The sequence below is a fragment of the Cololabis saira genome, chromosome 22 (genome assembly GCF_033807715.1).
Source record: "Cololabis saira isolate AMF1-May2022 chromosome 22, fColSai1.1, whole genome shotgun sequence".
Classification (NCBI taxonomy): Eukaryota; Metazoa; Chordata; class Actinopteri; order Beloniformes; family Belonidae; genus Cololabis; species Cololabis saira.
This window is the reverse complement of record NC_084608.1, coordinates 15,004,649-15,019,361: the sequence shown is the minus strand read 5'-3', so window position 1 is coordinate 15,019,361 and position 14,713 is coordinate 15,004,649. Positions and strand designations below refer to the sequence as shown.

The 14,713-nt window shown below is 43.0% G+C and overlaps 1 protein-coding gene across 2 annotated transcripts in view; it reads left to right on the top strand.

The window, feature by feature from the left end:
* pola1 (polymerase (DNA directed), alpha 1) overlaps window positions 1–14,713 on the top strand; it is a 90,788-nt gene that overhangs the window by 18,251 nt on the left and 57,824 nt on the right. For both annotated transcript variants that reach the window (XM_061713474.1, XM_061713475.1), the window contains exons 27-31: window positions 11,603–11,635; window positions 12,558–12,650; window positions 12,759–12,964; window positions 13,085–13,217; window positions 13,376–13,507. In XM_061713474.1, the coding sequence (XP_061569458.1) occupies window positions 11,603–11,635; window positions 12,558–12,650; window positions 12,759–12,964; window positions 13,085–13,217; window positions 13,376–13,507 (597 nt within the window). The remainder of the gene's footprint in view (window positions 1–11,602; window positions 11,636–12,557; window positions 12,651–12,758; window positions 12,965–13,084; window positions 13,218–13,375; window positions 13,508–14,713) is intronic.

Genomic DNA, 14,713 nt, shown 5'->3' with positions numbered 1-14,713 from the left:
ATGAAGCAAAAAAAAAAAAACATGGCAGCTTTAGAGTTAATCGACCGCAAAGCAAGTAGTTCCTGGTAGTTTCCAGCAGCAGCGAGCCAGAAAAGCCAGCTGGCATTTATGGCTACGGTTCTAGTGTATTTGTGGGTATTGCCATTTGCACTCCTGCCCCCATTTTAATCATCACATTTGCACTCTACTTTCATCTCATGATTTAGGAGGCTTTTTATTTTTGTAATTGTAACATGTACACTGATCACAGCACTGTCCGCAGTGTAAATCCACCCCCCCCCCACATCCCCTATCCGCGCCCTCCCATCATCTGTTTGGACGAGTGTCGGCAGTGAATGTGCATGTGTTCTCCGTATTTATTGATTGGCCTTGCTCTCATCTTTCTCTCACTCTCATTTTAAATGGGGGGCCTCGCTCACATGTGGCAGAGCGGGTCAGGACGGAGGCCACGGCGGCTTTATCGGACCTGTGAGGGGCTTGAAGGGAGGGCTGACAGATCCTTGGCTGTTACCCTTCTGATCAGATTTGCTAACATAAGAGGATCGAAGCCTATCCAGTTATCTCTCCTCCTAAATCTCGTAGGTGTTACTCGGCTACGTGTCCCAGCCGTCCGCCTCTTTGTGCACACAAATACACACGCCGCGCTACCGGCCGAACTCTGCCCTTTGTCGGATGACCATTTGTTGTGGCCCTGCTCTGTCCTGGTATGCGTGGGTATTAAGGAGGGGGATGATGGGTATTAAGAGGAAGGTGAAGGTTTAGGATTACACAGCCGAGGGTCCACTACAGATTGATGTCCCCTTCGGGCCCTCAGCGTTATTTTGGGTTCTTTTGTATGTTCGCCAGAGAAAACCTGAGTGCACAGGCGCAGATGTATGAAACACACGCGCTCATGATGGGCTGATTAATGTCTTTGTCTCACCAGACAACTTTTATTATCCACTGACTACCGGCTAACAGATGTCGATAATCTCTGAGTGGTTTCACCTGACAAACGCAAAGAACTCTGTGAAGTATTTAAACAACGAGCCGCCGCTCTTATTGTTGCCAGCCCTTAGAGATGTATCATAAAGTGCTTTACTTTGACATTAACTATGATCTGTTTGGTATCTTTAGATGTGAATGAGCACACAGGATGCTTGGTTTTTAGTTTTACCGCCTTATCTTGGCTGCCGACGCGACTGTGTGTGTTAGTGTGTTTATGTGCTCTTAAACGAGTGATGTTAACAGCACAGGCTGGTGGAAGCTGCTGATTGTTGTGGATTGCAGATTGGTTTGACCTTTGTACCTTTTGCCAGCAAATCTGACAACCATTAGCAGGTGTGTGCATGTGTGAGCGTGTGTGTGTGCGTGTGTGTGTCTCAGGACGGAGGATGACTCCTGAAAGCCATTCTGCTGTAATTGAGTCTCTGTCCTTGTGTTTAAAAACAGCCTGACAGGAGCTCATCGTTGACGTTATTGGATGGCATGCAAAGAGAGGAGGATAGAAGCGGTCTTATGTGACAGAGCCGACGGGTCAGAGTTTGGTTTAGGTTAAAACCCTGCACATACATGTGTGCAAGTGGTTGTAATGAAGTCTAAGTAAATATTATTGCCCCTGGCATCTCCTGTTCAGGTTCCATATCACCTCTCTTGTCGCTAGAGTGACAAACTATTTCCCAGAATTGGACGCACGAATACCTAAACCTCGCTATCATGTCTCATTTGCAGCCGTGGCTGTCACTTTGGGCCATAGCGCTTTGCAGCGAAACATTGTTGCCCCCATTTCTTTCATTCAGGGTCTCGGCGGCTGCCGCCGACACCTCAGAATCACCGGGGCAATTTTTAAATTTCCTTGAATTAGGTGTAAGAATATAAGCCTGATACGTAATAGCGTGGCTCTGCTTGCGCACTCCTGTCTGGGGAAATGAAGGCTGCGATGTTTCCATGGTCCCGTAGTCCTCGTAAAGAGCTGGCTTTACTCCTGATGGGACGGGACTTAACAAATAGTCACATGGGAGCAGCGCTGCTATTTTGGCTGCATCAGCTTGTCTGAGGGACCGACGGCGGACGAGACAAGAGTGCAGAATTCAAACGGCCACGTTGGTAACACTTACTAATGAGGCCATGCGAGACCAAGCTAATGGCAGGGATTACAATTGATAATGGATTGATTTGACATCTGCCGTCTTTATCGGGTAACTGATATAGCTGGTAATGATTGGATAATTAGTAAATGGTTTTAAATGACTCAGCTCAGCCAGTAGTTTAGATATTATATTAATACATATACAGTGGGGAGAACAAGTATTTGATACACTGCCGATTTTGCAGGTTTTCCCACTTGCAAAGCATGTAGAAGTCTGTAATTTTTATCATAGGTACTCTTCAACTGTGAGTGATGGAATCTAAAAAAAAAATCCAGAAAATCACATTGTATGATTTTTAAGTAATTAATTTGCATTTTATTGCATGACATAAGTATTTGATCACCTGTCAACCAGTAAGACTTCCGGCTCTCACAGACCTGTAAGTTCTTCTTTAAGAAGCCCTCCTGTTCTCCACTCATTACCTGTATTAACTGCACCTGTTTGAACTCGTTACCTGTATAAAACACACCTGTCCACACACTCAATCAAACCAACTCCAACCTCTCCACAATGGCCAAGACCAGAGAGCTGTGTAAGGACATCAGGGATACAATTGTAGACCTGCACAAGGCTGGGATGGGCTACAGGACAATAGGCAAGCAGCTTGGTGAGAAGGCAACAACTGTTGGCGCAATTATTAGAAAATGGAAGAAGTTCAAGATGACGGTCAATCTCCCTCGGTCTGGGGCTCCATGCAAAATCTCACCTGGTGGGGCATCAATGATCATGAGGAAGGTCAGGGATCAGCCCAGAACTACACGGCAGGACCTGGTCAATGACCTGAAGAGAGCTGGGACCACAGTCTCAAAGAAAACCATTAGTAACACACTACGCCGTCATGGATTAAAATCCTGCAGCGCACGCAAGGTCCCCCTGCTCAAGCCAGTGCATGTCAAGGCCCGTCTGAAGTTTGCCAATGACCATCTGGATGATCCAGAGGAGGAATGGGAGAAGGTCATGTGGTCTGATGAGACTAAAATAGAGCTTTTTGGTCTAAACTCCATTCGCCGTGTTTGGAGGAAGAAGAAGGATGAGTACAACCCCAAGAACACCATCCCAACCGTGAAGCATGGAGGTGGAAACATCATTCTTTGGGGATGCTTTTCTGCAAGGGGGACAGGACGACTGCACCGTATTGAGGGGACGATGGATGGGGCCATGTATCGCGAGATCTTGGCCAACAACCTCCTTCCCTCAGTAAGAGCATTGAAGATGGGTCGTGGCTGGATCTTCCAGCATGACAACGACCCCAAACACACAGCCAGGGCAACTAAGGAGTGGCTCCGTAAGAAGCATTTCAAGGTCCTGGAGTGGCCTAGCCAGTCTCCAGACCTGAACCCAATAGAAAATCTTTGGAGGGAGCTGAAAGTCCGTATTGCCCAGCGACAGCCCCGAAACCTGAAGGATCTGGAAAAGATCTGTATGGAGGAGTGGGCCAAAATCCCTGCTGCAGTGTGTGCAAACCTGGTCAAGAACTACAGGAAACGTCTGATCTCTGTAATTGCAAACAAAGGTTTCTGTACCAAATATTAAGTTCTGTTTTTCTGACGTATCAAATACTTATGTCATGCAATAAAATGCAAATTAATTACTTAAAAATCATACAATGTGATTTTATGGATTTTTTTTTTTTAGATTCCATCACTCAGTTGAAGAGTACCTATGATAAAAATTACAGACTTCTACATGCTTTTCAAGTGGGAAAACCTGCAAAATCGGCAGTGTATCAAATACTTGTTCTCCCCACTGTATATGCAAATGTGAGGATTTTCTATTAAACCGCCATGGGAAATGGACCTTAGCATGATGTTTCTGAATCACAGGATTAGTGCTGTAATGATCAAAGGAATATTGGCACATAAATGACTCATTTGAGTGAAAAACAAAAGATTCATGTAACTACTTGGCCTGTTTCAAAAACAGTATTACATATAAAAAACAGTATTACATATAGTAAAAGGAAGAATAAATGCAGAATTATCAGCCTTTCATATTTTATACATTAAATATAGCCTAAGTTGTGTTTTTCTGTTTTTGCAACTATTGGCATAGTTGTTTATATTTTTTCTTTTTAGTCTGGTTTTGTCCCTGCCTTGTGAAGAACCACGTTTGAATTGAGCAACCAACCAGAGCATCGATACCATCCTCGAATCGTTTTCAGTCAAAACCGGTGTGATTGATTTCCACGTGTGTGTGTTCATATCCTCCCAGCAGTGACGAAGATTATAAATCTCTACGGCTACGCATCTTTATAGGTCCCAGATTGTTTTTGTGAAAGAGTGTTTGAAAACATGGCCATGGGTATGTGCACAACACACTCTCAAGAGCCATGTGTGCCCCCCCGGCTCTGACACTAGTGTGTTCCTCCACACGTGCTATTTCAGACGGCCGACTGTCATCCCAAAATGCTTTTCAGCTGAGTGCTTTTCAAAACAATTGTTGATGGTTCAGGTTATTTTTTACGAGGGCCCTCTCCCTCTCTGGAGATCGACATACTGCTTCTGACTTACTGAGAACTCTCTCTCTCTCTCACACACACACTAATCCTCGTCCTTTCAATTTAGTTTTTTTTACCCTACACTCTACCCCTGATTCACCTGAGGTCCGTCATTCAGATACATAAGTTACATCACATGAAGTCTTAACAGATGAGACTGACTGCAACCAGGGCAAGAACAGGGGGGGGGGGCAGATATCCCAACCTCACTGACCCATTCATCAATAGCCCACGATTAAAGGCTGCAGATTATGTAAAGGCATTCAGGCGCACATGGAAAGATGGGAAACGTTGGAAAGTTAAAGCCGACGTCAGAAAACGCAACACTTTAGTATTTTACTGAGGTAAAACTCAGGTGTTGTTTAAACATCAAGCCTCAAATCCAGTCAACGTGTCAGCTGGACAGATGTGTTGCTCCTCGCAGACTTCTGCTCCTGTACGTGTCTCTTTTGGTCGTTTTGCCTCAACTTTTGAGTGTTTCAGATTACTATTGGAGCACTTATTAAAAACACACCATCTTCTGGTGACCCGAAGCCTGCGTTCTCAAGCCCCAAGGTATATTTCTTGGGTGCATTATGTTTTTATGCGCACCACAAAGGAAAATGTCACGTTTCGGCTGAAATACGGCATTAATACGAGAGCACTTCCCTGCTCTCTCGCTTGAAAATTTCAGATCCTGACTCGGTGCATCTGAAAAGACTATAGCTTCAGACTGTGGCGTGCTCTGACACTCACAGATTTTTGTAAAATGTTAAACTTTTTCTTTTAAAGAGTAGGTTAGTGATGTTTACAGGTGTCATTGTTCAGAGGACAGAGCGGAGTTTGACTTTAAGGAATCTTTGACGCAAAAATGTACGTGTGATGTTGAGATTGCAGTACAATTAGACTAGACCAATCAACTACATGGGAACTGAAAGGGCTAAAATAATACAAAATTGAACGCCGTCACATGACATGTGACACAGTTTCACTGTTTTACAGAACTAAAACCGCTTAGTAAATTAAAATTTAAGTACCTGCCAAGCGCTTCTTATCAAATACACTTGAATGATTGATCGTCAGCAAGTGTGAATACCTCCTATGTAAAATGCAAATTCTGTTACAGTAGATCAGTTTGCTGATCTTAGGCATTCAAGTATGTTAACACAATGCTAAGGAGACAAGACATCAGCTTTGAGAACCAGTTGCTGCTTCTCATCAATCTGGGAAAACTTTATTAGGGCGTTTCAAATAATTTGACGTCTATCATTTTACAGTGAGATAATTATTCCCAAGTGTAAGACATTAAAGATGGTTGCCAATCTTCCCAGGAATGGACTTTGTATCAAGCCACATACATACTGTACATGCTTCACGTAAAATGTTAGAGTTAATGACAGTATAATGAGAAGAAGACAGCACAGAGATGTGTTTGGAAGACTGGAAAGAGGAAGTGTCTTATCTCTGAAAAAGAACGTGGCAGCATGACTTCATGGTTACCAGAGTTGTATCTGAAGAAACCACAAAACTTGTGGAATAAAGTTGAGGTTTTTGATTTGAATGCCCAACTTTGTGCATTGCAGAGATCATTCGTCTCATAGCCCTCACCTGACGAGGACAGGTGTGGAAGCTTGTGTCCGATCACAGGACCTGGATGTCCTGTAGTCATTGGGTTGACCATGAACCTTTGTGTACACTAAAGTGTTGTGTGGACAGATGTTAGGGCCATCTGTTGACGGGTGAGGATTGGAAGAATTTGGATCTTCTGCCTGGATGTTAAGAGAGCTGCCCCTTGTATTTCAGTTTAGTTTAAGGAAAATGAATAATAACAAGCTGTGAAATGTCATGTGCTGTTGTTTATCTGAGGTTGTATTTGCCCCAAATTAGGATGATTAAGATTTAGTGCTACTAAGGAAGTGACAATGATGTTATTTCAAGCAAGTGATGTCATCAGTTGATGATAAAGATTCTGTATAAAAGCATTACCCATGAAAGTTTGAGTCTTGGAGGAGATAAGTGGCCAACAAATGGTTGAGAAGATCTTAGAAATGTTTACAAACAAAGGGCGTTTTTAGATTAGACCTTGTTATTAGCCCTAGTTGACGAACGCATCTTTAACGTGCGCTGGGCCATGTAACTACCCAGCGTGTTTTTGCCTCCTAAAGCTAAGTCAAGGGGAGAAGACAACTCGGGAGCTTTAGGGCCAGTCCCAATCCCCCCCCTAGCCCTACTTTTCAGCCCTACCCCTAAATTTTGCACGTTCCCGTGAGGGTAGTGGTGTCCCAATTCCTCTTTGCATGTAGGGGTAGTGGACATAACGAGGGCTAGGGGGTATGAATCTACCCCTTAAAAGCTAGGGATTTCAGATGCTGACTTCGCGACCGAGGGCTAGAGAAATTTCCCAGAATGCTTTACGTCATCATTTGCAGACTGAATCAAACAAAAAAACATGGCGGACATTTCTTATTTTTTAGTGAATAAAATCAATATTTTGAGTTAGTTTCTGCATAAAAATGCATTTTGATTACATTTCTAGCGAGAAATATATATTTTACTTTCATAATATTCACTCAGTGAATGTACATAATCACTCGCTTACCCGTTGTTGCGAAGTCTTTTTCAAACCTCGCCAGAATAAAGGCTGATTTATGGTTCCGCGTTACGCCAACGCAGAGTCTACGGCGTAGGTTACGTGGCGACGCGCGCCGTACGCCGTACCCTACGCCGTAGGCTCTGCGTCGATTTAATACGGAACCATAAATCAGCTCCCGAGCCGGCAGGCTGGTCTCATCCCGAAAACGTCAGAGAAAATTTCTTAACAGGCGTTATTTGGATAAACTGAGCCCAGGTTGGGGATCTTAACGGTTACTTTTACGCCTGGAAAAAATATTAAAACTTAATAAAGTGGCATATTAACAGCGCAAACCACGCAGTGACGTCGCAAGTGGTGTCCCAATCCCTAGGGAAGATTACAAGGGCCCTACGCCTGTGGCTTCATTTTTAGGGCTAGTGGTAGAAAGTAGGGGGTGTGTTGGGATTGGCCCTTAATCGAATGGTACTACGAAACATGAAAACCCGCTGTTTGGAGGGGAGGGTGGTGGATCCATGCTGAATAACAACGGGATTTCTGTAGCAACTTCGCCCAAATGGTGTTGCACAAATATGACCAGCAGCTTTCCTCTACCACTCTTGCTGTTGTGTTTGTTGGATGCGAATAACTTCTGAGGCTCTTCAGTTTGTTGAGTTTCTCGTCTTGTAGCCAGTTGGAGATTCTGTCATATCCTGATTTATGCTCGCAGACCTCCTCGACTTGTCCTTAACAAATCCCACCCACAACTCGCCACCCCGCATCAGTTCTGTTTACATAAGTCCTGACCCGCAGTTAAGTGTACCCTCAGAGGAGAGTTATCCGTGAGGCCACCCCGTGTCACTTAATGTAAAAAGAGCAGTAGATTCCAGTGTTAAAGGCCGGGTGTCCGTCAGTGTGAAAGGGGCTAAAGAAAGATTGCGAAGAATTTGCATATTTTCCTTCCTTCTGCAGGGTCATTGAATGATAAAAGAAATGTGGAGGATTATCAGTTAATAGAGGTGTTGGCGTGAACACTCAAGCTCGACGTGTGTGAATCCACATTTATGGATGGCGAGGGAAACCATATAGGCAAGGTAATAATAATAAGTAATCCCACTGAAAAGTTAAATGTATTAATGGTATCTGGAAGCATCATCTCTGGGCTCAGTGGAGATGAGTTTTGTGGTCAGATCTATTCCCAGATCTATTTAGTGGAAGAAGCGGACACTGTGCTCCAGAGCAAAAGTGAAGAGGACCATCCTGACTGTCCAAAGGTCCGGTTCTGGGATGGCATTAGGTTCTATCAAGTCCTTGTAGCAAAGGTCTTTTTTGCATCAGGGGTGAAAGCAATCATGTGGGAAAGTACATAGTAGGGCTGGGCGATATGGACCAAAAGTCATATCTCGATATTTTCTAGCTGAATGGCGATACTCGATATATATCGATATTTTTTCTGTGCCTTAATTGGGGTTTCCCCCAAAGCATTATAGCATAGCATCTCTGTTAGCTTCATTTTTTTCTGAGGCAAACCCTTAAAAAAACAGTCAGTTTTAATACAAAGCCTCATGCCAAATGTCACACAGGTTCCTTTATTAACAGAGGTCTGCACAATATCAAAATGTATAAAACAAATGAAATAAAAATAAACTGCCTGCATATATAGAATAAAAATGCTTCTTGAATAAAATAAAACAAATATCCCTTTCCTGCATAACAATTAAATTAAAATACACTGTACAATTAATACAATGTAGACAGTAACAGGCAGACTTTTCCACTGAGGTTGACAGTTTTGCAAATGACAAAACATTTGTGCAAATCTCAAATAAAACATTCAAGTCAATTTGTCACAAAATAAGCTATATCAAAATCGTAAAAAAAAATGTAAATCAATATAAACAATATTGTCTCGTACCATATCGCTTCTGAAAATATATCGATATATATTAAAATCTCGATATATCGCCCAGCCCTAGTACATAGAGGAACTATAGCAGCATTTTTCAGCAAGATTATGCAAAACTACATTCTACATACAGTACCAAAGTAAGACTGAAGAAGAAGGAAGAGCTTTCTTTTAATAGTAGGAAAGGAAACATACGGTGGTAAAAGCTGCATCACTTTAGTTCCAACTGAACAAATTAAGTTGATAAAAAAAAAAATGTATTTATTTATTTATTTTGCATCTTTTATATTGTTATGGCTTTTTCTGATTTGGGCTTGTGCTAAATCACAAGTCTTTAGTCATGATCCCTGATCTGTGAGAGCCCCCTTTCCTTAACCTGCTCAATTACTGTCAAATCTAATTACTGTTTGTTAATGCCAGCGAGCCGAGGAGGGGAAGAGGAAGGAGCAGAGGGGGCTGAGTGATGCTTTTTAGATGGGAGGAAAAACAGAAAGACAGTAACAGCAGATTTTATACATTTACTGAGTACTTGAAGCTGAGCAGATTGTGCCTCCTGCGGTACATTCAGCGGTTGGTTACATAGTTAGAGAGTGATGAATAAAGGGGGGCCTCCCTGAGGGGAATCACACAATATCAGGATGACGTTAAGTAACACGAGCCCCCTGTCATGCTTTTTCAGTTGTTTGGGCCAGTATGAGCGGCACGCTCGGCTGTGGCTAGTGCGGTCTTCACGGCAAAGACTCAGACAAAAACGCTGTTCACCCCCCGGGGAAATGTGTTTGCATTGGTTGGTATAGTATACATATGCTGGTATGTGTTTAAAGATGAGCGCTCTTACACAGTCTCTCTCTCTCTCACACACACACACACACACACACACACACACACACACACACACACACACACACACACACACACACACACACACACACACAGAGTCAGTTGCACACATTCCAATGTCATGGTCAAACGACTTGTCTTTCACACAGATCATTCCTTGAAGCTGTCCGTCCTGCTGGAAGTGACAGCATATGGAAAACCTGTCTAAATGAGTCCACTCATCAATTACATCAACGCATTCTCACCTCGCTCGACTCCCCCTGTTACCGCGTACTGCTTTTGTTGCGTCCCTTCCTCACATCTATCCGTGCTAGACTTCTCTGCTCTTCTCTTTCCAGCTGTTACTATAACGACTGTTTATCACAGTAAAAATAACTGACTTAAATGAAGATTACATTTTATTCCTTCAATGTTTTTCCATTATATACATTAAACAAACATGCCAGGTTCCGGTGAAATCATGAAATACAGTCAAAGATTTGAATCTGAATCTTCTTAGTTCAAACTTTTACATTTTCATTCATTTGCATTTTAATTTGAATGTTGTCTGGTGTCAACTATGCTGCTCTATTTCACACAGCCAGAATGGATTAGGTGATTTTAGAGAGTGTGAAGCTTCTGAAGCAGTTAATAATCCAACATGATTTGTGTTTGACTGTAACATTGTAGCATTTTTAAGTTAAATATGTCCCTAAAATTAGATATATGCTACAGGACTTGACGCTTGGTGACTCAAGCTGGATCTACATTAAGGTTTAAGTCCCCGTCCTCCATTACTCTTCCTCCAAACAGGCCGGAGTCATTTTGTCTGCATCAAAGCTTAAGAGCGCAATTCCCCGCATATGTGCGGGGGCCAAGACTTTGGTGTGTGATTGTGAATGTGTGTTTGTGGTGAGACCTTGACCTTGACTGCAGTCCCTAATGGAGGAGGGCTGTTCTGTGAATGGCTCCAACTCCCCCCACCGTACAGCGGTATGTCGCAGCCCATAAAGCATGCTTACATCCCACTCTGGTTTCAGGGAGTGGGAGACGAGCCCGCCCCTTCCTCACACTCTGAAATAGCCACGTCCTTGTCCCCGCGCAGAGCTGGTGTGAGTCGGGGTGTGTATATATGCAGCCAGGGTTGATTGAGGGGCAGATTGCTGGTGACAGGTCACACCGCGTTCCATCCCTCCAACCCCCCAGATTAGCGACCCCGGGTCCCCACACTCCCCCCTTTCTCTCTGGGCCCCCACCTGTTAGGATCCCTCTGCTACTCCCACCAGCCCCTCTCTCTCTGTCTATCTCTCCCTTTGAGTGAACAATCTGCGTTAACAGAACTCTCTTTTCTTTTTTTAAACTTTTTTATCCGCCGCTCGCCCTGCTGGTTATAAAGGCCATTGCGAGTCATGCGAGGGTGTGTTGGCTGGCTGGATGTGTGTGTGGGTTGAAAAGACGCCTGTCACAGCACGCTCTCATAATTGCCCTCTTAGCCAATTATCCTCCATTTAAAAGCAAGTCACCTGCTCTGCTACCGTGTCCGCATGAATGCCTTCACACACATCACACGTTCACACTCAATAAATAACATGGAAGCTTAATATTTAATTGTTGTTTGTTCCCGGGTGATTTGTTTGTTTACAGGCTGCAATGCTTTTTGTCGTTGGTGTTATTCATACTGTTATGTCTCCTCACTTCCTCAGATTCTAATGCACACCAAGGACATGGTTCAGAAGGTGAGTTGATGGAAATATTTGCTGTTACTTTTTTTTTTGAGGGGGGGATTTGCTCGACACAAGTAGGACTAGGGCTGTTCGATTAATCGATTTTAAATCGTAATCGCGATTATGTAATTAGAACGATGTTAAAACGTGAAAATCGTAAAATCGATTTTTAACTTTTTTTTTTTCTTTTTTTTTTTTACCTTGTCTGCACACATATTAATGATTGATACCATATTAATGATTGATGGAAATACCTCTCAATACCTGCGACAAGTGCCCCATTGGAGAGGAGTTGGTTAACCAAGAGCGGGCGACATGCAGATGTTTCCACAAGCTGGAATCAAAAGGCTTTAGTTGGGAAAGTAAAAAAAGCCACACAAAGCCAAAAAAAAAAGAAAAAAAAGGAAACTGTCAGTCCAGCATTACAGGAATATTATGCAAATACAGCGGTATCGTAGTGAGTCCCCCACTGGATTAAAATACCTCATTTCCCTCTTCTGCATCACCTCAAAAGGGTAGTTGCAGCACTCACCTTTATAGCTTTTTCCCATTCACAACTGCAGTTCCCCCTCACAAGGAAACGGCAATACTCGCATGTTGCGCTGAGTCTGGTGTATTTTTTATTCTTTCAAACAGTCAAATGACTGCAGTTGATCAAAGTGCTTTGCTTTAAAAGTAGCAAAGAAAATCAGCTCTTGATAGGCCAAAGCTCAGGAGAGGATTGAAGGGAAATATTCAAGTAAAAATTCACACACTCCACTTTTTGAAATGATATATTTTTCTTTAGTAGCACTCCCTTTATAAAATCATCCCAATCATCTTTGAGGGCTTCATTTGTGTCAAGTAGATCTGTTCACAGGAGTTCTGTTTGTTGTTTTCCAATGTCATGATTCTGATAACGCCTCACTCCTCGTTGTGCTTGTGTGTTACTCAGATGAATCTGGAGGTGATCTATGGAGATACTGACTCCATCATGATCAACACCAACAGCAAGTCACTGGAGGAAGTCTTCAAACTTGGAAATAAGGTTTGCGTTGCAGTTTTAATATTCCCTTTTACATGCTTGTCTTCAACCATATTATCACCATTCAATCATTTTCAGCATACTCATGCAGTAATGCACATTTCCATCCAGGTAAAGGCAGAAGTGAACAAGCTCTATAAACTCCTGGAGATTGACATTGATGGCGTGTTTAAGTCGCTTTTGCTGCTCAAGAAGAAGAAATATGCAGCCCTATTGGTTGAGCATCACGGGGAAGGCCGGTTCAGTGTGAAGCAGGAACTCAAAGGCTTGGACATCGTCCGCAGGGACTGGTGTGACCTCGCCAAAGAATGTGGCAAGTATGTTAAAGCCGCTTATCCAAAGGATATACTCAGACAGCATTTTTTTATTTCCAATCATCAGTGCATTTGAAGTGTTAGTTTTGCATGATGAACGACGCCACTCTCCTTTGCTTCTAGCTATGTGATTGGTCAGATCTTGTCAGACCAGAGCCGTGACGTCATCGTGGAAAACATCCAGAAACATCTTGTGGAGGTCGGAGAGAAAGTAGCCAACGGAGACATTCCTCTCAACCAGTACGAGATACACAAGGTGAGGTCCTCCAGTACTTGGATTCTGCCTTTACATGAGCATTACACGGGTATATTCACACAATATTCTCAGCCTTTACTTTCTGATATTTGACATCACCTGTATGTTCTCTATTAATGTCTCGTTGATCACTTCTCGACCCGTCTTCTCCTCCCCAGGCCCTGACGAAGGATCCTCAGGACTACCCTGATAAGAAGAGTCTCCCCCACGTCCACGTAGCTCTGTGGATCAACTCGCAGGGGGGTCGCAGAGTCAAAGCTGGAGATACTGTATCTTACCTCATTTGCAAGGTTGGTGCATTTAAGAAAAAATATAATCCTTTGAATAAGCCCACTCCAGCTTGCTGCCTTTCATCCTGGGCAACGTCAGAGTGCAACAAGGTCCAGTCACTCTGTGAGTCTGTAGCAGATTGGTTCCAGAGCTAATTCTGTGCAATGAGGTGAGTCCGGCAATATCTAGTTGATACGGATCAACTAGCAAGACTTGATAGCTTTATTGAAAAATAGCTTTAGGAGTAAAACTGTGGAACTCATTACACGACGACCTTAAACTAGCAAACTCAATAAAAGCATACAAGATATTATTCAAAGCAAAGGTAATGGACACATATAGGAGCACAATAAGCAAACAAAGAAGAATGCACACATGCATGAGATAAAATGACAACTTAAATTGGTTTTGTCGGTTTCCTAGCATCTTTTCACTTTCTGTTCTCAGAGCTATCATTATTATGGGCATGCCAAGTAGTGGCATGACCATATTGCAATCGTCCAGAATGGCCCAAAGGGCAATGCTGCTAGCATGCTAAAGTCGCAAAAGTCCCACTGCGCACCAGCGGGTGTACAGCATGACCCCGCACTGATGTGGAAAAAAAAAATCCCCAAAAAGTAAAACACGGCCGAAAAAATGAGGAAAAACATGAAAATGAAGGCGTAAATTAGTACCCAGAAAAGGTTTCCCTTTTCTTATTTTTATTATTATTATTATTATGGGCATGCCAAGTAGTGGCATGACCATATTGCAATCGTCCAGAATGGCCCAAAAGGCAATGTTGCTAGCGTTTCGCTAACATGCTAAAGTCGCAAAGGTCCCACTGCGCACCAGCGGGTGTAAAGCATGACCCCGCTCTGTTGTGGAAAAAAAAAATCCCCAAAAAATGAAACACGGCCGAGAAAACCTGAAAAATGAAGGCGTTAAATTAGTATCTAGAAAGGTTTCCCTTTTCTTATTATTATTATTATGGGCATGCCAAGTAGTGGCATGACCATATTGCAATCGTCCAGAATGGCCCAAAAAGCAATGTTGCTAGCGTTTCGCTAACATGCTAAAGTCGCAAAGGTCCCACTGCGCACCAGCGGGTGTAAAGCATGACCCCGCTCTGTTGTGGAAAAAAAAAATCCCCAAAAAATGAAACACGGCCGAGAAAACCTGAAAAATGAAGGCGTTAAATTAGTATCTAGAAAGGTTTCCCTTTTCTTATTATTATTATTTTTATT